General features: G+C 36.3%; 1 protein-coding gene across 1 annotated transcript; it reads right to left on the bottom strand.

Moving 5' to 3' along the window:
- Window positions 1–8,273: 8,273 nt before the first annotated feature.
- On the bottom strand, window positions 8,274–18,823 carry LOC148275207 (serine/threonine-protein kinase Warts-like). The gene is made up of 4 exons (XM_088236014.1): window positions 18,537–18,823; window positions 17,421–18,116; window positions 10,593–13,007; window positions 8,274–10,205 (listed from the first exon to the last, which is right to left on the bottom strand). Exons 2-4 carry the CDS (start codon window positions 17,841–17,843, stop codon window positions 9,777–9,779), a joined length of 3,267 nt encoding a protein of 1,088 aa, XP_088092140.1. The 5' UTR covers window positions 17,844–18,116; window positions 18,537–18,823; the 3' UTR covers window positions 8,274–9,776.
- Between the last annotated feature and the right edge of the window lie 3,447 nt (window positions 18,824–22,270).

Genomic DNA, 22,270 nt, shown 5'->3' on the forward strand with positions numbered 1-22,270 from the left:
TCACTTCTCACATCCGGCACGGTGTGATGTCCAGACCTGTCATGCGCCGACATTTCGAGTATCAGTCAAGGCTTTCTTTAATTTAGTATCTGAAATGCAATTTTGCAGTAGAAATTCTTTTGTATGAACATGACGTTCAATCATTATCATATTGTATTGTTTAAATGAGTAAATTCACTATCTATTATTTTTTATTAAAAATGGTCTGACGTGGGGTGTAAACCATATATGTAGGTAATTTCTTTTGTAGGGAAAATAATTTCAACTTTTAGCTTGACGTAAATAACTTCTATAGAAATGCAATTTGAGTAATCAGTGTATCGAATTCCTTTGACGCATTTTGTTGTGCAATTATAGTAATCTTATTAGGTTTTTACGTTTTTATTGATATTCTATATTTTTATCTTCGTTGAAAGCATATCATGTTTATACTGTTTACACACTTTTATACTGTTTCTATCATTTTTATCTTCTTTAAAGCTTGAATTTTCCAGATGGTTTAGTATAAATGTTGATTTAGGAAAAAGGTATTTTATTTGAGGATTCATGTGTGGTCACATGGAATGGAGGGGATTTATTTTGATAAAATGTTTTTATTTATTTTATTTTATTTGGAATTTTTACAGCTATTACATAAACAAAATAAGTAGAAAAATATTAATACTTAAGCCAATTAAAAATAAATCCAGTGTAAATCTAATGATACATAATATATAAGAAAAGAGTTAACGTAATTGTATGTGTGTGATGTTTGTATTCATGTGTATGTTAATGTGTGTATGCGTAAATGAATGAGGGAGAGGGTGCGTGTGTGTGGGTGCGTAAGTATAAAAAAAGGATTGTTTAAAACTTGTAAATATATTAAAAATGGTACAAGAAAGAGCTTGGTAAAAAGTTTAAAACCTTTTTGTTAAAATTTAAATCAAGAAATGTTATAAATTGTATTTTTTAAAAGTATGTTAGATTTCAAAACCGTATTCTAAAAAATTAGCATTTTATTTTAAAATTTAACTGATACACACTGAATGAATAATGTGCGACGAGTCCCATACAATACTAGTACGGTAGGTAACCACAAAATGCAGTAAATACGATATAATGTCAACAATAAAACAATAATAAATCAAGGTTTGACAATACGTGAACGTTGATTCAAAACAAACATACAAATACATATTATATGCACCTACATAATATATAAATAAGAATAACATATAAGTTTGATAGAAATGATTCGAATTTTAAAAATCAGGTGTCACAAACAGTTAGCCCGCAGTACGGGGATACATAATTATATTAAAAGATCTTCTCACTATAAAACTTATATTTATTCAGGGATAGAGAGCAACGGAGAGGAGGATGCAGACAAAGACAATTGTCAATGACAATTGACAATTGTTTTTTTGGTTTCATGTTTTACTGGACTTATCCGATCACAGTATTTCCACATCAAAGTATGATTATCCTTGTGAAGTAAAGACAACATGATAATTACCTTCTTTTTTTGTGTGTAAGATAGCAATATTAGGTTTTTCCCAAAATACAGTCTTCACAGTCCAAAACAATCATCATCAAAATCTTCTTATAAACAAGAAAAAAAAAAGGGATTTTCTAGATATCCTCTTAGGCGATGTCTAAAGTTCTCCATGCAGAAAGTAATATGCATTATGGAATAAAGACGTGCTGAAAAGTTTATTCATATGAATAAAAAAAATATATAAAAAAAGATTTTGTACAAAAGCCAAAAAAAACACTAACATCGTTCGTCGCTTGATGAGCAAAATGTCGCCCACTAAATCCACCTACACGATAACTGCTTCATATGTGCAAGTATTGACAATAATGTTCACTAACCCGTATAATAAAGGAAGAATACTTAGGAAGGTAGCTAGGTGCACGCGCCCAAATATTGTCAAATATGTACTGAAAAAAAATTGACAATTAAAATTAGCGTGAGCAAAACGCTCATAGTGTGAATCCTGATGGGTTAAATTATTAATTGTTCGATTATGTTCATCTAAGAATGCTTAAAATAATAATATGTTGCAATAGTGTTTTGCTAATGAGCATGTTCTGGTTGATGGCTAGGGCAGGCAAGCCCTGGCATACCTCTGGCTACGGTCCTGGAGGAAAGTAATGTCACACTTGTAAGAGCATGGTAGGCAAACGCTCTGACCACTATACGATGAGACATTTATATATCTATAATTATTTGTGGACCCTTTTAATTTCATAGGGCCTGATCATTGGCCCCGACTGGTTTGATGATGATGAACGTGTATAGTAGGATTTGCATGTTAGCGTAATTATTGTCCTGATGAAGAGACGGGTGTCTCAAAACCGGTAAAACATAGAAAAGTCGGTAAGTGGTTATATACAAATATTTGTTTAAAAAAAAAAATTTTCACACAATCTGAAAAATAGAATGGGATTTTAAGATGAGATTTTACCTTTTAAGGTTGAGTCTAATGCATATTAAGTGTTACCACGTTTATCCAGTTTAGTGAAGAAATAATAATAATATTTGCCTGATTTATATAGCGCCATTTTGGTAGATAATCCCCTCAAGGGCGCTTTACAAATATATACGTAAACTTACATTCTTGATCGCGTGACTCGCCAGATGGACGCTCGAATATTGCTGATTCACAGATTTGCATTATCCTTATATTCTTCGTCACCGAACCCTAATACTAATTACCTACCTTGTACTGGGATTCTTGACACCTTATTGTTTGAACTTCTCTCGCGGCAGACAGGATCAGATTCTGTGGTCAGGATCGGCAATTGTCAGTTTCTCGATTATTCATATACGATAACACGACACAATGACTTCTTGATCGCTAAAACACATTATTTGCGATCGAGCTGGGAACATAAAAAATCACGTGTACACTCAGTGACAGTTCAGATGCTATTAGGGCCGGAGAGAAAAGTTTGTATCCGCAGTAGTATAATCACGACATTTAAAGTCTAGTTTAGTTGGGCTCTAGCCCAGCAGGTAGCAAATAAGTTCAACGCCGCAACCAAGTAAATGTGCTATGCACAAACACATATAGTAAACGTGGCGTTACCAATTCTAACTAAGCTAAAGTTACATATTATTTTCTGATTGAGGGTATGATAAACTAAAGAAGTGAGATTTCAGTTGAGATCTGAACTGACTGGGACTGTCGATGATTCGCAAGTGTGAAGGCAATTGGTTCCAGGCACAGGGGCTTGCAACGGCAAAAGCACAATCTCCAAATTTTGTGTTTGGGCAGTGCCGAATTTCGACAAGTTTACCTCTGCTTGATTCAAATGCTGACCTAAAAGAAGATTTTCTTTGACGTGCATTTTCCCTTATACATAGGTAACTTGGAGCCATTTCATGAGGGGATTTGAATACTGTCCAACAAAGCTTATATTTTATTCTTTCTGGGCTTTTTAACCAGTGCAAATCTAGATGTTTTGTGAGAATATATTATACATTTTCAAATAAATGAGACTTTCAACAATGTGAAGAATGCATATTACTAAATTATACGAGTATTATATTTCGGTACCCAAGTTCTATAGGGAAATAACTATTTTGTTAGATGTCGCGATTATACTACTGTGGGTACAAACTTTTTGGAGTGTACGCGTGATTTTTAATTAATAATTGGTCAAAATAAATAAGTGGAAGTGTACCAAGTATTTATTAATTAATAACTGATATGTAAATATAAGTTATTACATCATTACAATGGAATTCCATCAAGAATTGTAAATAAATAATTTTAATAAAAAAAAGGATTTGAATATATTTCACAAATACCTCGTTCCAATGTAAAGGTATTTTAAGACCCAACATGTAAGTAATTCGTCAACCTATCATAGCTATGTAATGGTTTATGACACTTAGATATAAAAGTTTTCTTAAATCAAATAAAAAAATAATCGCTCTCCTACTTACTTGTACATTCCATTGGAAATCTTATTTGTATAGAGAAACAATTCATTATAAACATTTGCAAAACGTTTTTTACCTCGACTTTAGATGTTAGAGATAAATGCACTTTTTAACCACAAAAAAGTCCTTCAGAAGGTAAGAAAGGAAAACACATTTCAGAGAATCAGGTTTCTCAAACAATCGAACATGATGTTAAAAAGCATATTGATTAATTTACTCTATAATCCAATCAATCCTGAAGTTTGATTTGTTTCTACAGAATTCCTTAAGGCTTTAGTGTAGAGTAAGAGATTAAAGTGTTCAATAGAGAAACATGTCGAATGTTTCCCTATTGAACTAACAATGTGCTGATTTAAAGATAATTCCATAAGGAATTATCAGATTTATTTTAATATTCAGATTTAGACCAAAAATAAGGCATAGTTATTTCCCTTCGGAACTAGGGTACCGATATGTTAATATTATATCCATCTAAATTTTTAGTTCTGTTCGAAGTAACTTTTCACCATAGTAAAACAATACTTACCTAAACATGGTCACTGTAACGTCTCATGGATACTCTTCTCTATGGATGAATAAAAATACTTATGTCATTACCAATGTGGTATATTTTTATTTACACTTAATTCGTTAACTAAAATTGCTTAAACGTGTTTGTATCCACAACTCTTCATACTCGTAGCATTATAAAATTAATAATTTATACAATATATACATTAGATCATTAGCTAAATATAATAACATGTGTATATTATATTGTATGTTAGGTCTAGACTTATAGGAAGACATTCCAATAACATAAACTGTTAACATTTGTTATGCTTGTTAAAATACGACATAGGCACATTTGGAACACATTGTAGAAATGCATTTTTATTTATATTCTTAAATAATCTTTTAGTACTTATAAATATTGATAGTTTTCTCAGTAGACATTATGTATATGTACAACATTCAGTCAGTATTTATATATATTATAGACCACACTAACATTTTCTTGATCCCTCGCATACCGGATTCCAACTACATCCACAATACCTATGTGCCCTACGTAAAGTACTCTAACTGCATTTTTGACGATTTGAGATTTTTCATTTTTATGTTATTTTATGATCTTTAGACATAAAAAATATACATATTAAGACGAGTAAATAAAGACATACAATTTAGATGCAAAAGTTGATTAATAAACAAAAATTATAAATAAAATTTATATTTGAAGTACTAACTTCGTGATTTTCCATGTTAAAAAATATAACTAAATATTTACTTTGCGTAAAATCACTACACTACAGTTTCAGAACATGACTGTTCCTTTTAGAGGCATTTAAATAAACTAAAACTAAATATTTTATTTCTTGCTATTTCTCTTAACTATGAAAGATTAGAAATTTAAAAAACTGTCATTAATAATCTTCCCATAATTAATAACCAAATTAATCATTTACATATGACTCCTTTGCCATAAATGTTTAAAAATTAAAAATATCTTTCATTCCAATACCTACTTTAACCCTCGTATTCTTTTCTGAGAGATGGTATCCTAGACAAACAAACACTGAACGCATGTCGGCTAATGGTGCATTTAAGGTTCACATGTGTTATTTGAAGAAATAAAATATTTAGTTATGTTACTTTTTTAAATATACAATAAAAAAACCATTTAAGCTCTCGCCTGCAAAGTATGCAATAGATTTGCAGATAGGGCACTTTACGTAGCGCATGTCGATACATTCAATGGACCCGTGCCAGATATATTACTTCGGGAAACAAAATTTAGTTACTAAGAATATTTGTCGTTACTTTTTTGTCAAAAGGTTTTAGACAATATAGGCGAAGCGATATATAATAAGTTGATGTAAAATTAAATTAATAATTAGACAGATAAAAGGGTAGCTCACAACTCACTATCGATCTATTTCATTTGGAAGTATTTATATTGGCATTGATATATTTCAAATGAATTACTACACCTGTAGAAGTTTCTCGTAAAAAAATATATTTTTAGCCAGTCAGGCCATTTTTTTTAGCATTTCCGGACAAAAAATACAACATCTTCATTCTTAGTAAGCAAATAAATACATTTTATATCAAATCATGTACACACTGGATAATGACACATTGACATTTAAATAGTTATTCGGACATTATTCAGTATATACATCCACATCTCCCCTCGATCCAGAATCCAACGGAAAATCCGAGTGACCATTTCGTAAATTAATTACGGGCTATTTCGAGAACAGATTGAATTTCAAACAAGGTATGTCCAAATCGTTGTACAGAAATATTGGATTTAAACCCCTCCAGGGAGTTGAAAATTAACAGATGTTTGACTTCACAAAGGCGGGTCTTCGTATCAACGCAGTATTCCGGGCCCTGAACCTTAACTTCATATAAAACGATGGAGATATACTACAATTGGAGTAACATTTGATAATTCTTCTGGCTCGCCGTGTTACACAATACCCGCACGAAGAAGCTCCAACTGAGGAATTATTCTTCACAAATATATCAAACGCTGCCTACTGAACAAATAAATTAGGATGTTTGTGAGGATTGTCATTACTACGAGAGTTCATAGTTCAGTTGGATTTGCTGAGCCGGCTCGGCCAATCCATCAATGTATGCAATTATTACAGAATGCATTAGCGTAGCCGACTGACTCGCACACGTAGGTACGATCCGCACTGTAGGAATATAAATATTGTCTCCACATAATATACAATATGAGGTGCCGCAGTCTGTCATAATATATTATTTATAAACGATTTCCATCCATGTTGATATCGCAATAATACTAAAGCTTTATTTACGGTTAAAATTCATTTAGAAGACATTTGTTTCACTACCCAAAAAATCTGCGACCTTATGTACAACATTAAATATAATAAGGTATAATATCTATATAGGTGTAAATAATTCGTGTAAATTTTTCAGATGAGTTAAAGAACTCTAGTACAAAGCATTGCGATCATTTTGTAGGAAGTTTACCTTAGGAAGTCACACATTGGGCACAACATGATATGTACGGCCGTTTAACGAGCCCTTTCCAACATCCGCCTTCGAGTCTACTGAATCTCAAATTCATTCTAATATTTACTAAATGAAATATAGTTTAATTCGATACAAATAGCTTCAACTGAGTAATTTTATACATAGCACAATAGTCTTTGGCAAACCGTAAAGCAATTTTACAATATTTTGCAAGAGACCAAATTTATCTCAACAAGTAAAAAAAATGCTATAGTTTAAAAATCCTGTTTGGAAAATATTAAATTGCGTAGAAAGTAAAATAAGTTACAGACTTTATAGAAATGTATATGTATACTTTAAGTTTACACATTTACACAGACCACATTCAGTTGTCTAAACTTCTGTGTACCTACAAATATAATAATATGGGATCATCGTTTCATCCTTTTGTTTATTAAGGTAAACATTTCCGAAGAAGGCACATTCATTGGTCTCAAGATTTTCATAAATAATGTGTTTCACAGAAAAAATACTAAAGCACCAAATTCAAAGTTTTAAATTAGTATATTATGTATTTAATATCTTTGCAAAGATTATTTATAAATTACAAAAACAGAGTCTCACTTTGCTATTTGTGGGCAAATTCTTCCAATCAACAAAATATACAATCAATCACTGGCATAATATTAATATTATGTACAAAACATACTCTACGTATTATTACTTAATAATTATTATGATGAGGGTTGGAAAAAAAGAGAATATTATATATGTCGGGTGCAGCAGCCGCGTATGTATTAAGGCTTTACATTCCTATTCCCTCGGCGCCACAACGTCTGTTACATGACGACGATATAATTAGTCCTCACGGTTTCTGTGGGAAACACCTTTTTGTCAGAAATGGAAATTGCATAGTACATAGCTGTAAAATTAAATTTTATATATTTTAGGTATACGGATTAAATAGAAGGTCCCCCTGATTACATAATATGTAAATATACATTTAAGTAAAACAATAAAATAAACTCTAGAAATGATGTTCAACGCACCAAATCAGAATTTGTTCAATATAATTGAATATTTCTATATATAAGTTGTACTCGGGTAAAGAAAGAGCCACAATGTGTATGATATAATTCGAACTTCACAATCCAAAATGGAAAAACTGTCAAAATGATAGTTCTAACAAATTGTTGAAAATTCGCAATTGCGTTAATTAACACAATTTAAAAGAAAAATAGAATCTGTATTACACCGACAAGTTTGTATTATAATAATGAAAATATTGCTCTAACATTATGTTAATTAAACATGAAAATATCATTTTGATATACAGTAAAACCTCGTTTTTACATTTTCCCGCTTTTTACACTGAAATGTTCAGGACCCATTTTTCTTCATGCATATACTTCGCCCAATTAACGTTTTTTACATTTTTCATTGCCCTAGTTTTACGCTTAAAAATTTTCGGAATTCATTTAATGTGTCAAAAAGCCAAAATTATGTCGTAATAATGATGCCGCGGCCCGCGCGCCACCGTGTGTGCCACGCGAATGAAGAATAAAAACAGGTAAATAACTAATAAAGGATACATTATTGTCTTAACCTAAATTCAAAGCAGGTGCAGTGTAATTGACCCTTTTGTTTAAGGGTCTTCCTTTAGGGTTAGTCTTAGTTTTCATTTCAAAAACGTCATATTGACTTGTACAAATCATGATATGCAGTTGACAAACGTTTAGGAACAAAAAAGTATTAATATCATTATATTGCGATGTTTAAATCTCAACAATAGAAATATTTCAAGTTAAAAAAGATGGCTTAAAAAGTTGTCATAAAAGTGGAAATAATTTTGCCGTGATCTATATGACAGTTGTTTTTAGTATTACCGTATAAATAAAATTTCCCAACATTTAGGGGAAAAATTATTTTGTTATTTTATGCAAATTCAAAATTCCATTTTCGTTTTTTTTTATTTACATAAAATAATTTTAACATGCTGTTTCTAAATCAAATAAAAAAACAGATTACATAATATTGTTTGAAAAAATAATGTCAATTTTCACGTATCACCGTTTTTACAATTTTTCTGGAAGTATATGTACACTATAGGGTAGCTAATCAATTTTATTTTTATATAATTCCTATTTTTTCCATACACTTTTCATTTCCTCACTTTAGCGTTTTCCTCAGTTTTACACTTTTTTTTCTTGCTCTTTTGATAAACGTAAAAAGGGGGTTTTACTGTAATTACACAATATTTTGACAGTTAACAAAAATATTCTCATTTCTCAAAGAAAATTAAAGGATCAACGAGTACTATATGTTACGCAGAGTGTAGTTTACAGAATAATATACAGTATGCCACAAACAACACAAATGTCGTACAGTGTGCAACAAACAATATAAATGGTGTACAGTATGCAACATGTAACACAAATAATATGATGTACAGTATGCAGCATACAGCACAGACGATGCACAGCACACAACATACAACACAAATAATGTACAGTATGCAAATAATGAAGATCTTTACTTCTAGTAAAATCGAAATACATTTATGCAAAAATCACAGGTAATTTAGAAGAACTTTAACTAAGTTTTTATGTTCAATAATATAAATACGACTAATATGTTTATAACCACTCGGCATAAATATAATATATAATGCTGTCTAAAAATAAAACTTACGAGTAAGGAAACTATAATGATTATATTACACAAAAAGTAAATTGTTTATGCCCATGGATACCATGAGCAAATGTTAACCTCGGCACCGTCGTAGTTCAGTACCGTACGGGCGAGACGACTACACACGAGTACATACACCGCAAGATAGCAGGGCAGGACGGAGGTGGACGGCGCGTCACACATAAACCGGCCCCTGGTTTTCTGTGTCATCCAAGCTGATTCTGTTGGCAAACGCGGGCCCACCGTCGTCAAAAAACCGCCGAAAAGTGAATTCAAAGAAGCCGTGGAAAGAGTAGTTCTCGTTGGGCCCGTTTTCCTGTACGCTGGAGTCGCTGCTGCTGGAGTTGCGCAAGCGGTCGGGATCGATGGGGTCGAAGTTGGAGGTGTCCGTGGGGAAGGCGATCACCGGGATGTACGGCGCCGGCTGCCGTCGCAGGCCGCTCTTGAAGTCCACCTCCCAGAAGAAGGGGTGCTCCTTCACGTCCTGCGCGTCCCTTCCCAGGCGCTGCTCGGCCCCCGAGCACAGCTTCAGGATGAGATCCGTGCTGTCCGGCGACAGCATGGCCGACTTGGGTATGTGGAGAGTAGTCTTCCAGTTGATAACCTGCAAAACATACGCTCATTATTTTCAACTCCACATCGCTAATGAACTAAATTTGATGTACTGTGAGATTCTCAATCATTACTTTTGAATGCCCTAATTGAAATATTTCATATTCATCACGAATCCCTTATTATGAAAATCACTTACGACTGCCCCCTACACGAAACGAAATGAAATCAATTAAACCCCATCACCAATTTACAGGGTCATAACTGGAAGCTCTATCGTCTCCAATTTCGCCTCAATCCTGAGGAAAAATTTTTATATCAGCGGATAGAATCAGCATGGAAGTTGAGCCTAGTTGTCCATTCCGTTGCTGTCATCCGGTTCAAGAAACGTTTGTGTTACATCAAATAATAATAATAAATTGAACAGAAACAATCTCACCTTGAACTGCGTTTCAGCCGGAGTGTTGGCCAGAAAGGGCGGCGAGCCGACGAGCATCTCGTAGAGAATGACCCCCACGGACCACCAGTCGCACAGCTGCGAGTAGCCGGTCCGCTGGAGGACTTCTGGAGCGATGTAGTTGGGCGTGCCCACCAGCGAGTGTGCCAGGCAGCGCTTGTGGTCGCTGCGGCGCCGGCGCTCCAGCGGCTTGAGGCGGATACAGCGGCACTCGCCCTCACGCCACTCCGCCTCGGGTTCCATGGAGTCCTGCCTGCCGTGCTCGCCGATCCTCTGGTAGTACTTGGAGTTGTGCGTCCACCTGAAGCCGGTGCACAGACCGAAGTCCGTCAACTTTATGTGTCCGTCGCGATCAATTAAAATATTGTCCGGTTTTATGTCCCTGTGAATGAAACCCATTTTGTGTACACTTTCCACAGCGCAAGTCAACTCGGCAATATAGAACCGAGCCAGTTTCTCCTCGAATATTCCCCGCTTTATGAGCAGAGACATGAGATCACCCCCGGGAATATAGTCCATCACGAAATACAGATTGTCTTTATCCTGAAAACTGTAGTACAACTTCACGACCCACTCGTTATCCGCTTCGGCCAGAATGTCTCTCTCCGCCTTCACGTGGGCAACTTGGTTTCTCTGAAGAACATCGGCTTTTAATAAAGTTTTCATGGCGTACAAATGATTGGTATCAATTTTTTTAACTAATGTCACCTCTCCGAAAGCCCCCACTCCGATAGGTTTGATTTTTTTAAACATAGATTTGTCCATCTTGGCGCGTTTCAACCTTATGTAGTTGGTTTCTTTTTGGGAGAGCAATTTCCTCATCTGAAAGCGCGCTTCTTCGCAGAGTCCGATCTTGTTCATTTCCAATTCCAGTTGCCCTCTCCTGTACATTCTCTGCGTGTAAGATTTTATGATATTCTCCACATGCTGCTCCATGAAGAACTTGAAGGCTTGGGGAGAGTAATTTCTCACTTTACAATCTCTTCTTTCTTCTTCCTTTTCTTTACTCATGTGCTTCCTTTCGGGGATCGGCGACTGGTGCCTTATCTTCTGGCTCGGCGGCAAGTTGGCCTGTCCGTTGGGAGCGGAATTCCTACTGCCCACGGAGGAGGACGCTGTCGGGGGAAGGGGGGGTGTGTTGGTGTCCACTGCGCCGGGACACGGATAGGCCAACGAGTTTCTGCACTGAGTATTGGCGGAGGATGCGCTCATAGGACTCTCGGATCTAGAATTGGGATTGTTGGAAGAGAACATTTTTTGCGCGGAAGAATGTCCCGTAGCGGAAGATGACAGAGAAACATTATCTTCTTGGTTAGCGTACGGTGGAGGGGCTTGCTGGTGAGCCCCCCTCTGAACAGCCAGCGCCTGCATTGTTATAGAGTAGCTGGGGGGTTCCGATGTGGGGGTCACCGAGCTGGTGGGAGACGGCGGTTTGGGGCTCACCGAGTAGGCCGAGGAGTGCATCTGCTGTTTCTGTTGGATAGAGCTGAAGTAGGAGGGCGGTGGGGGCTGGAGGGGGGAGGGGCCAGAGGCCACCTGGGGAGCGACGGGCGCCGTGGCGGTCTGCAGGACGGGCTTGAGCACCTGGGTGCTCTTCACGGACTGCATGATGACGGGGGGCTGGCTGGTGGCCTGGCGCGCGCCCCAGGCCTGCAGCGCAATGGGCTGCGCCATAAAGGACGACCCCACTGTAACGGGGCTGGGCGAGCCGGCGGACGTGCCCCCCGAGTAGATGCCGGAGGAGGGGCTCTTGCGGTAATCCTGCTGGGACTGCGTGGGGCTCTGGCGGGATGCGGCGTAGGGCGGCGGCGGCGGCGGCCCGCCAGGCAGCGGGTAGGGTGGCGGCAGCTCGGCGGGCGCGGGCGCCGGGTACATGCTGAGCGCCTGCATCTGCTGCGACAGCTGTTGGTGCGCCTGGGGGCCGTTCTGCACTATCATGGGCTGGCGGGCGGATGGCACGGGCGCGGCGGCCACGGGGCTGGCGCCGCGCGCGGGCGGCGGCGGCGCGGGCGACATGCGCTTGAGCAGCTGCTGCATGGCAGGCGGCACGGCCAGCGGCGGCGGCGGCGGTGGCGGCGTGGAGGAGCAGCGCGGCGGCGGCGGAGGCGGGAGGGGCGAGTCCCCGAAGCCGGAAGGGGAGTACTGGCGGGAGAGTTTGTCATGGTGGGAGATATCGGGAAGGCGCGGACTGTCGGAGCGCGAACTTCCCGCACCGGAGTCTAGAGCGGGACTGACCCTCTGGAGTCCCTGTTCCCTTTCGATGCTCGGTTTCCTGTTTAGCTTCGTACCTTGAACGCATAATCCTCTGTTAGGTCTATTGTCTGGCTGTTTGGAGAGGAATTCTAATGCTGCGTCATATCGTCCCCCGTATATTTTGAGAGTTCTCACAGCATGATCCTGAAAATAAAATAAAAAATTCAAAACTTTTAAATTAATAATTACAAAAAGTATTTTTATTTCAATAATAATTTATGTGGCGCTTAGTTGTACCAATTTTCTTATGAGAATGATGTGAAATCGGTGCAAAAAATCATAATATTATCTGTGCAAAAAAAGGCATTTGGGAAATATTCCTTCCTGCCCGAGTGAACATTCAAATAAACAAAAAATTAAATTAAAAAGGGAAATTATTTAACTACTGATATTCACATGTTGATTTTTTCTACTTATGAGCTGGCTTCAAACTACTTTACTTATTTTAAACCGAATTCCTATCATCCTAATTTATATTTAAGGCAAGTTTTTAATATTTTCCATCAACATTGAATTATTTTTTTTGTATGTATTTTTATTTAAGAAGGTAAACATGAAAAGAAAAATATAAAAGGAAAAATAATGAAACCCACTAAACCGGCTTGTCAGCAGGTTTCTTATTTTTCCTTTACAAAGAAAAACGTAAACATAAACGAGAAATTATATAATTTTAAAAAGTAATATAAACTTTATTAAGAACATACGTATTTTTACACGAAATTTATTTACATAAAATTAAATAGATGATTGTTAACATAAAATAATAATCAATATAAAGCCTTGTTACATATGAGCCATTTAATTATTTTTTCCTTAAAAGTTTTGTCAACATTTTCTTTTAAGATCTGCTTAGGAATCTTATTAAAAATTTGTTCTTTGGCCATACTTGTCAACATGCGTGGGTACTGACTACTGACAAGCTTTCACGTTGTGCTAGCTTTGTATTGTGCGTATGTATATACTCGTACCTTTTCTGGTAGTTACTGTCAAATCGATATCTAGTAACAAATTTGAGCCATAGACTAGAATTTACGGACAGGCACCCTTGCTTTTTAAAAAGTTCGGGTACCTCTTCCGTATCAATTCTAGCTGATCTGTTAATTAATTTAAGAGACGATTTTTGTAAAGATTATTTTTTTTTAATGTTGGTTTTACAAGAAAGGCCCCAACTGGTAATACCGTACCTAATAATTGATTCCGCTAATGATTGATAAATAAGTCTTAATGTTTTTATTGGTACAAAATATTTTATTCTAAACATGCTGCCTATAACTGTCCTTAATCTTTTGCATAATTTGGTAATATGTTTATCCCATTAAAAAAATATCAATAGTAATGGCCAAATACACTTTCATTAACTTCACCAATTTTTTCAGTTACATAATATGACAATACCATTATGAAGACAGTTGAAACTATGAGATACTATATTAATTTGATTTAGTGCCGGTACATGAGGATCTGACATGCATAATTTTAGTATTTTTTGCATTTATTATAAGACCCATATCATACAACCATTTAAGCAAGGAATTGTAGTCTTCTTGTAATTGACTTTCCGCAATAGATGAATGTCTGTGAGAAATTACAAGTGCCGTGTGATGACGCCAATGGGCGTAAACATAATATTTGGCATACTATTTGGCGTAAACATAATATTAAACTTTTGACATTGATGAGACACAAGTAATATACAATAATGGACCCAGAATGGATCCTTGGGGTACCCCAGCCTTCGTGTATTTAAGATTGCTAAATGTTTTATTGAGTTAACTAAAACTTTTCTGTTTGTCAGGTAGTTTTTCAGAACATCAATCAGGTTGACACCTACACCAATGCTTTTTAAGATGTTAATCAGTATTTTACGGTTTATTATTTCGAAGGCCTTAGAATTATCGATAAATAGAATGAGGAAGTTCAGTGTTTTTTTTTTAAATTTTTATTTGTTAATAGACTGTTAAACTAAGTCAATTTTTTTTTTTTTTAATTTTTATATATCATATTATCAGTGCTACGATTTTTCAAAGTTTTGTATTTCTGAAATAACTCCGCGTGTAACGTCAGAGGTTCATTTCCGCTTATTCTCATTCAGTTCTTCCTATTGGTCCAGAAGCGACAAGCAGACCGGAAATCTTCCATAGCTCTCAGATCATAGGTTGATTCACATGAACCAGTGACGTCATTTAAAGTAGTGCGTTTTTATCAAAGTATTTTTTATTATTTTTTCTGTACATTTTCAAGAAACTTTGTAGTACAATTTAATGCTTAATTAAATTTTTACCCCGCGTAAGAAAACATTTTTTGTATCCAATTTCCCGTAGGGCTGAAGTTCCTCATTATGACATGATTTCTACTATTTAGTTCACTATTGACATAACTAGAAAACTGTTCAAGAAGGATTTTAGTGCTTTTATGTTGTTGTTATTGATTCGGTCTAATATTTTAAATTTTGAAAAATATTTGTTAATTTTAAAATGTAAAAATTTTTCAAAAACTTTCTCTATCGCAGGTAAAATACATATTGGTCTGTAATTAGTCAGGTCACTGTGAGCTCCCGATTTATAAATTGGTCTTATTATGCATATTTTAAGCTCTTCTGGGATTTCACACTGTTTCATAATTGAATTTATAAGATGAACAATTGTGGGACCTAATACATTTATATTACGTTTAACATCATTCATACGTATTCCATCTATACCTGGCATGTGAGAATTGGAGAATTGCTTATATTCCTTACAATTGTAATGACATCACTTAAACTCGCTTTAGGTACAAACATATTTTGTGGTTGATTCACCAAAATAGAGTCAGATAGTTTTAAATCACAGTGGTGTAACATTTGATCAATGGAGTCGGTGAAATAATTTACAAATTCATTACTAACTTGAGTTATTGAAGTGTCACTAAAATATTTTCTAAATATTTCATCACAACTACTTTTATTTTTTCTACCTAATATATTATTAATGATATCCCAAGTTTTACGACTATTATACAAATTTGTTCCAAATAAATTGTTTTAATAAATATGTTTTTTATTCATAATCAATTTATTTCTAAACTTTTTCATGCGCTTTGTTTTGAGGCGAATTTTAAATAAACTTAAACTTGATTTAATAAATAACTATTTTTTCATGAACTCTGTTGATAACGATATCACTTTGAGACCGAGAAGGTGTTTTTTAAAATAAATGTTAATTAATTTAAAAAATTAAAAATACAAATAAATAATTCCTATAATAATAAAAAATATCTTTTATATTGAATTCAGGTATGAAAGAGATATATATAACTCTGTAGCAAATTTAGACAAATGAGGAAGCTACGAGGATATCCGATATAAAAAAAATGTTTTCATTTACTCGTGGGAAAAATTTGAACATTTAATTGAACAAAGAAGTTTCCATAATGTATGAAAAAATAACTACTTCGCAACGTCACAGGTTTAAGTGACCGCATGTTTATTGCAATTAATTATAGCATTTTACTGTTATCAAAAACATTTTTCACTTTGTGGTATGACATTTTACACTTATTTGTTTATACATTTGTATAAACGACTTAATTTTTTTAAATTACACTTCGACCGGTTTCGAGGTTACTACCTAATCGTCAGGAATTTAACTAACTTATAATTACACGCGTTGCGATTTATATAATAAAATATTGTATGAAAAATTATAGCATTGTTCCGTTGTTGTGGAAACCGACAACAGATTTCCGGTTTCCAGAATTTCAATGTCAGAAATGTTAACTCGTGATGTCGCGGAAGGTGTAATTATAAAGTTTTGGTGGGGATTTTCAAAATAACAAAACTTTAAAAATCTAACTAACTTTTAAAATTAAAATTTTTAAAGATGGGGTCCACGGTCCACTTCCACCATCACTTTCAACTCCTTATCTTCAATCTTAGATTTTGGTCTTCCGCGGGGTTCATTGTTCATGTTGAAATTTCCTGAACGGAAGAGATCAAACCAAAAACATGCAGTGTCATCGCTTCCGGTGTTCAGTCCGTACACATCGATGATTTCGTTAGTACATATTATCATCATTGAATTAATGTAAATATATTCAATGTGTAATTTCTGTTCGACAGCTCATTGACCGATAGCAATTTTGTGACACTCGGTGAATTTTTATTGAAATATTGTGTCAAATATAAAATTAAAAGCTACCAAGTGATGAAAATGATGCGGACGGCCTCCGGCAATGAATCTTTACGGGAAAGAAAAATTTGTGAATGGCACAAAAGGCCGCAGAAATGTCAAAGATGACACCAGATCCGGACGCTAAAGAACTTCAATCGATGACATAGTGCAACATCTTGCGAGAAGATAGTTAAATTAATAAGGAGTATTATGTTACGATCGTATGAGAATATCCATTGTAAGAAACCAGAATTGCGCAACTCCGGCTGACGCTTCTCTCTTTATTCATGACCACAATAATGCAACAGCCTCCGCATTCACCTACCTGCGACTTCTCCCTCTTTCCGAAGTGTAGGAAAGCATCGAAGGAACATTATTTAGTCAGCCGTAATAGGCGAGTACTCACCTCATCGTATCCCTGGGCGACGAGGCGGGCCAGCGAGTCAGGCTGCGGCGGCTCGGGGCCGCTGTTGGCGAAGGGCTGCAGCGAGCTGCGGATCTTGGCCAGCGCCTGCTGGTGGTAGTCCGCGGACGAGCGCGCCGCCGGCTTGGCCAGCGCCGCCTGCTGCTGGTAGTCCGCGGAGGAGCGCGCCGCGGGCTTGCCCGGCGCCGCCTGCTGCTGGTAGTCGGCGGACGAGCGCGCCGCGGGCTTCGCCGGCGCCGCCTGCTGCTGGTAGTCCGAGGACCGCGCCGCGGGCTTGGCCGGCGCCTGCTGCTGGTAGTCCGCGGACGAGCGCGCCGCCGACTTGGCCAGCGCCGCCTGCTGGTAGTCCGAGGAGCGCGCCGCGGGCTTGGCGCTCGCCACCGGCGGAGGCGCCCCCGAGCTCATGGCTCCCGCTCACCCCATGCCAGAACCTGCCACGCGTGTAGCACGGTCACTGCGGCCAACTCTACTGCCACTTGACGGGGAATCTGCACTCGCTACTTCGCTCTACGGCCGTTTGCAAATTTAGGCGCCCTATGTAAACAGAGTGTTCGATCACATTCCTCGACTATTGCGAGGCTGTTTTCGGTCCTCTGATTCCGGTTGCGATCGATTTTAGTATTTCACATCCCATCCCTCCGTTGCATTTCTAAGGCGAGTGTTTTCTCAGATTTGAACCTAAAATTAATTTTAATATCAAATTAGACTTGAAGACGGTCTCGGGTAATGTTTTGATGAAAGTTCGTGTGTTTTAAGGGTTGCAGTCGACCATCTGCCATACACGATCGCTCTGATGATATTCGTCGCGGGCAGTTCGTTCGCAAAATATAATATCGCGTATAGACAGTCTCAAATTTAATGGAAAAGTGAATTTATAATTGCTGCAAGCGAATGACATGAGAATGCTACAATTTAATGGCTATTTAAGATGGAAGCAGTACATAAATAGAACAAAAATATTCATATGGCAACAGTGCCAAAATTAGGTGCCTTATTATTCAGTGATTGCACTTTTGTATTTATAAGAATTTATATTATCACACTGCTCGCTACGAATGAGAGACATAATTAATTTATTTCAGCATTCTTGATATTTACCATAGCTTTTAAATATACGAAATCATCTCTCGTAGAATGACACATATATCTCAGAACGACTTGTGATATTCCAAGTTGCAGAATTCCAATCAGATCATTTGACATTTCCACTGGGGACATTCGAGTATTAATTTAGAACTTGTGAAATACTTTTGTGCGGTCATGTAGAATCTATTATAATGGCTAAAATAACTGATATTCTAATTAAAATTACGAACAATAATGAAAACAAAGAACGTCACACACGCAAGTTGGCAAACCATGGGAAGCCATCTTGAAGAAGTGCCACATTCTTTAGTCTGTTCATAACATTAACAAAATAACTATTTTTAACATGGCGTGTTCATATATTTCTACAGTATTTTGAGTTATCTCGAATTGCTCGCGTACTCCTATGAACACGCGTTTTTAAAACTATATAACTAGAGATGAAAATAATCGACTAAATTTACTAATCGAATGGTTAGTAATCGAATGAAGGAAATAATCGATTTAATCATTCGAATGAATCATTTATTTCCAGTATACCATAGATAATGGACACAGAAATTTATTCAAAGACAAACTATGTTTTTCGGGAGAAATATCCATGCTTTGGGAATGTTAGGTACTTTTTTTTCCTTTAGAAGAAAAAGAGCCTTCTACCAAAATGTGATAACATCGGCCAAAAATAAGTGACAGAGATTTACAATTTAAAATTAAGAACAACATAAATATAAAGGAATAACAATATGAACACAAGCAAAAAACGATACCTACATTGTATGAAAACTTAGAGTTGGTTACATTCTAGAATATTTTCAAATGTTTTGAATTTTTATTTTACTTAAACTAATAATATTATATGAAAAACAGAAGTCACGTTCTAATACGGATTTTATTTCTAGAAAGCCGGGACGTGAATATAAAAAAAAGTCGTGTGTTTATTGTATGTAACCCTAATAAAAAAGTAATTCAAAAAAATATATTTTTTGTGGAGACATGGTTTGAAAATTAAAAAATACCACCCGTAGAGCAACAAATTATAAACCTACATAAGAGGTGATTTTCACAAAAATGGCGCTATATAAAGTATTCAAACATTAGGTACGTCAGTTTGTTTTGTTTTTTAACTATGGCAATAATAATAATGTAAACCATGATCCTTACTTTATGGTATTTAGAATGTTTACATGGGTATTATTATAGTCTGTGGTTATCATTACTTGACATAACCTAATATTTATTTGCCAAAGAAAGGATGAAAATTAAAATATTTTTGCTTCATATTTATTGTTTAGGTCCTTAGAGTATATACTTTAGGTCACGCATGTAAAACTACAATCAGCTGTTATTGTGTTGATATTTCAGATCGGATGGATTTGATATAAATTTTATTATTTTTAAGTACACGAATAGGCTAGCAGCTAGCAGCAGACCTATAAACAAATGTCACTTTATTTTGTTGTTATTGTAAAATGATGCACTTTATATATTAATTATATTAATATACATTTTTATTTTATCTGTGCTGACATAACTACAAAAAACAAAAGCATTTTATTTCAACTATCACGTCCGCTAGATCCCAGCGCCCATTACGTAATAACGAATTAGTTGGAGATGAAAGTAGTCGATGAAAGTAGTCGGCGTCAAGCTCGCCCATTGGTCCGTTTGTAGTCGAATGAATTTAACGCACGCCTATTGGTCTATTTGTAGTCGAGTGAATTCATTAGTTTGGAAATTACTAATTCATTCGATAGTCGGCGTAAAGCTCGCCCATTGGTCTATTTTTAGTCGAGTGGATTCATTCTTCTTCTTCATATTTTCATGGCCTTTTCACATCTCAACTGCGGTGTTCTGGCTAGTGTCGAGTATTTTTGTTTTTTTTTTATTTACATATTTACACATGTGTTAGTAATATAATATGTACAAGTTAGTATGTTAGTTTCAAATAAAATATATACATATAATATTAAAACATATTTACAGCTTTACACCATTTACAACTAGATATTTAAATAGGATTTTAAATACACGTTTATTGGGTGGGGACAGGGGAGTCAGAATATGAATAGGGAATAGGATATTAATATCAGAGAGGTCAGATAGGAAATCAAGATAACAATCATTTATGGGTCATCCAAAAAAAATATGGTTTAAATTTTCCTTATCTAGCTAAAATTCGCAAATGGCAGAGTCCCGGACATGGATTCTGAACAGATGAGAACCATTGCAGCAGTGCCCAATGCCCATTCTGCATATGGAGGATGTCTCAAACTTGTTCAGAATCACTTTGGAAAACCGAGGCTTTTCTGTTACATTTAGTTTCAGTTGGAAAAGATGTTTACCCTTGGCTTGGGAGGAGGCTACCCAATATTCTGAGTTAATTCATTCGATTCAAAAGATTAGGTTAATTCATTCAGATTTAAGGTCGGACTGACAAGATTGCTTGTTATCATAGGATACGCTCCTGTCAACTCCGACTGTGAATCTGAGAAGGACGAGTTTTGGACGAGTCTAATGAATGTGATGAATGGGAAAAAAGATAACGAAAGGATAGTTTTGGCTGGAGATCTTAATGGTTGGGTGGGAACAAGGAGAGATGGGCTGGAGTCAGCTCTAGGTATGTTTGGGGATGCAAGAGTGAATGACAATGGGAAAAGACTGCTAGAGGTATGCCTGGAATGGAACCTTTTTGTATCGAATACATTTTTCGAGCATAAAGGAATCCACCAATACACATGGGAGAGAGGAAATGAAAGGTCGATTATCGATTATGTCATCATTGACTCTAGATTGAAGCCTGTAACTGTCGACACACGTGTGTACAGAGGGGCCGAGATGGAATCAAACCATTTTTTAGTGGTCTCAAGGGTGATTCTGTTTAAGGGATGGCGGTCCCAAACAAACAAAGTGCAGGCTCCTTCTAGAGTCAAAGTTGAAAAACTGCAAAATGCTGACATAAAAGATAATTTTGAAAGATCTGTGAGTCACAGACTGAACGAAAAAGATGTAGAATATATGGGTATAAACGATATGTGGGAGTGTTTGAAAATAAGTATGTGCGAGGCGGCGAAAGAAGTGTGCGGTGTGACAACGCTAGGGAGAAAGAAAGGTGATGCGTGGTGGGACGACGAAGTCAAAAAACTCGTTAAAGAAAAGAAGGATGCGTGGATAAATTTGCTTGCTGTAAAAAAGAATACAATTGAATATGAATCGGCTAAACGCGTGTATGGTGAAAGTAAGAAAAAGGTTAAGCAGGGTGTATGTGAACGGAAAAAAAAATTGAAGGATGAAGAAGGAATGAAAATGACACACAATTTCCATGAAAACATTAAAGTTTTCTGGAAAGCTGTGAAAAACTCCAGGAGTAGCAGTGAAAGCGGAGGCATGACAGTTGTTAAAGATAAGGATGGAAAAATGGTGACTAATGAGAGTGGAATAAAAGAGAGATGGAAGGAATACTTTGAGGAAGTTTATGAATCGCACACTGGTAACTCGGGCGGTGCCGATGTATCGACATTATCCGAGGTGTGTTTGAACGCAAATGATGAGGTAAGTCAGATTAGTATGAAAGAAATTATCAGTGTTGTCAAATGTATGCGGAATGGTAAAGCGCAAGGGTATGACTGTATTGCAGCAGAGTTTATTAAGTCGGGTGGCAAATTAATTCTCACATGGCTACATAAACTTTTTAACTTGTGTCTCAAGGAGGAAAGGACTCCACCTGATTGGAGAAGGGCAGTTGTTAT

Source organism: Micrasema longulum, unplaced genomic scaffold (assembly GCF_059751315.1).
Source record: "Micrasema longulum isolate JH-2025_06_02 unplaced genomic scaffold, ASM5975131v1 h1tg001491l, whole genome shotgun sequence".
Lineage (NCBI taxonomy): Eukaryota > Metazoa > Arthropoda > Insecta > Trichoptera > Brachycentridae > Micrasema > Micrasema longulum.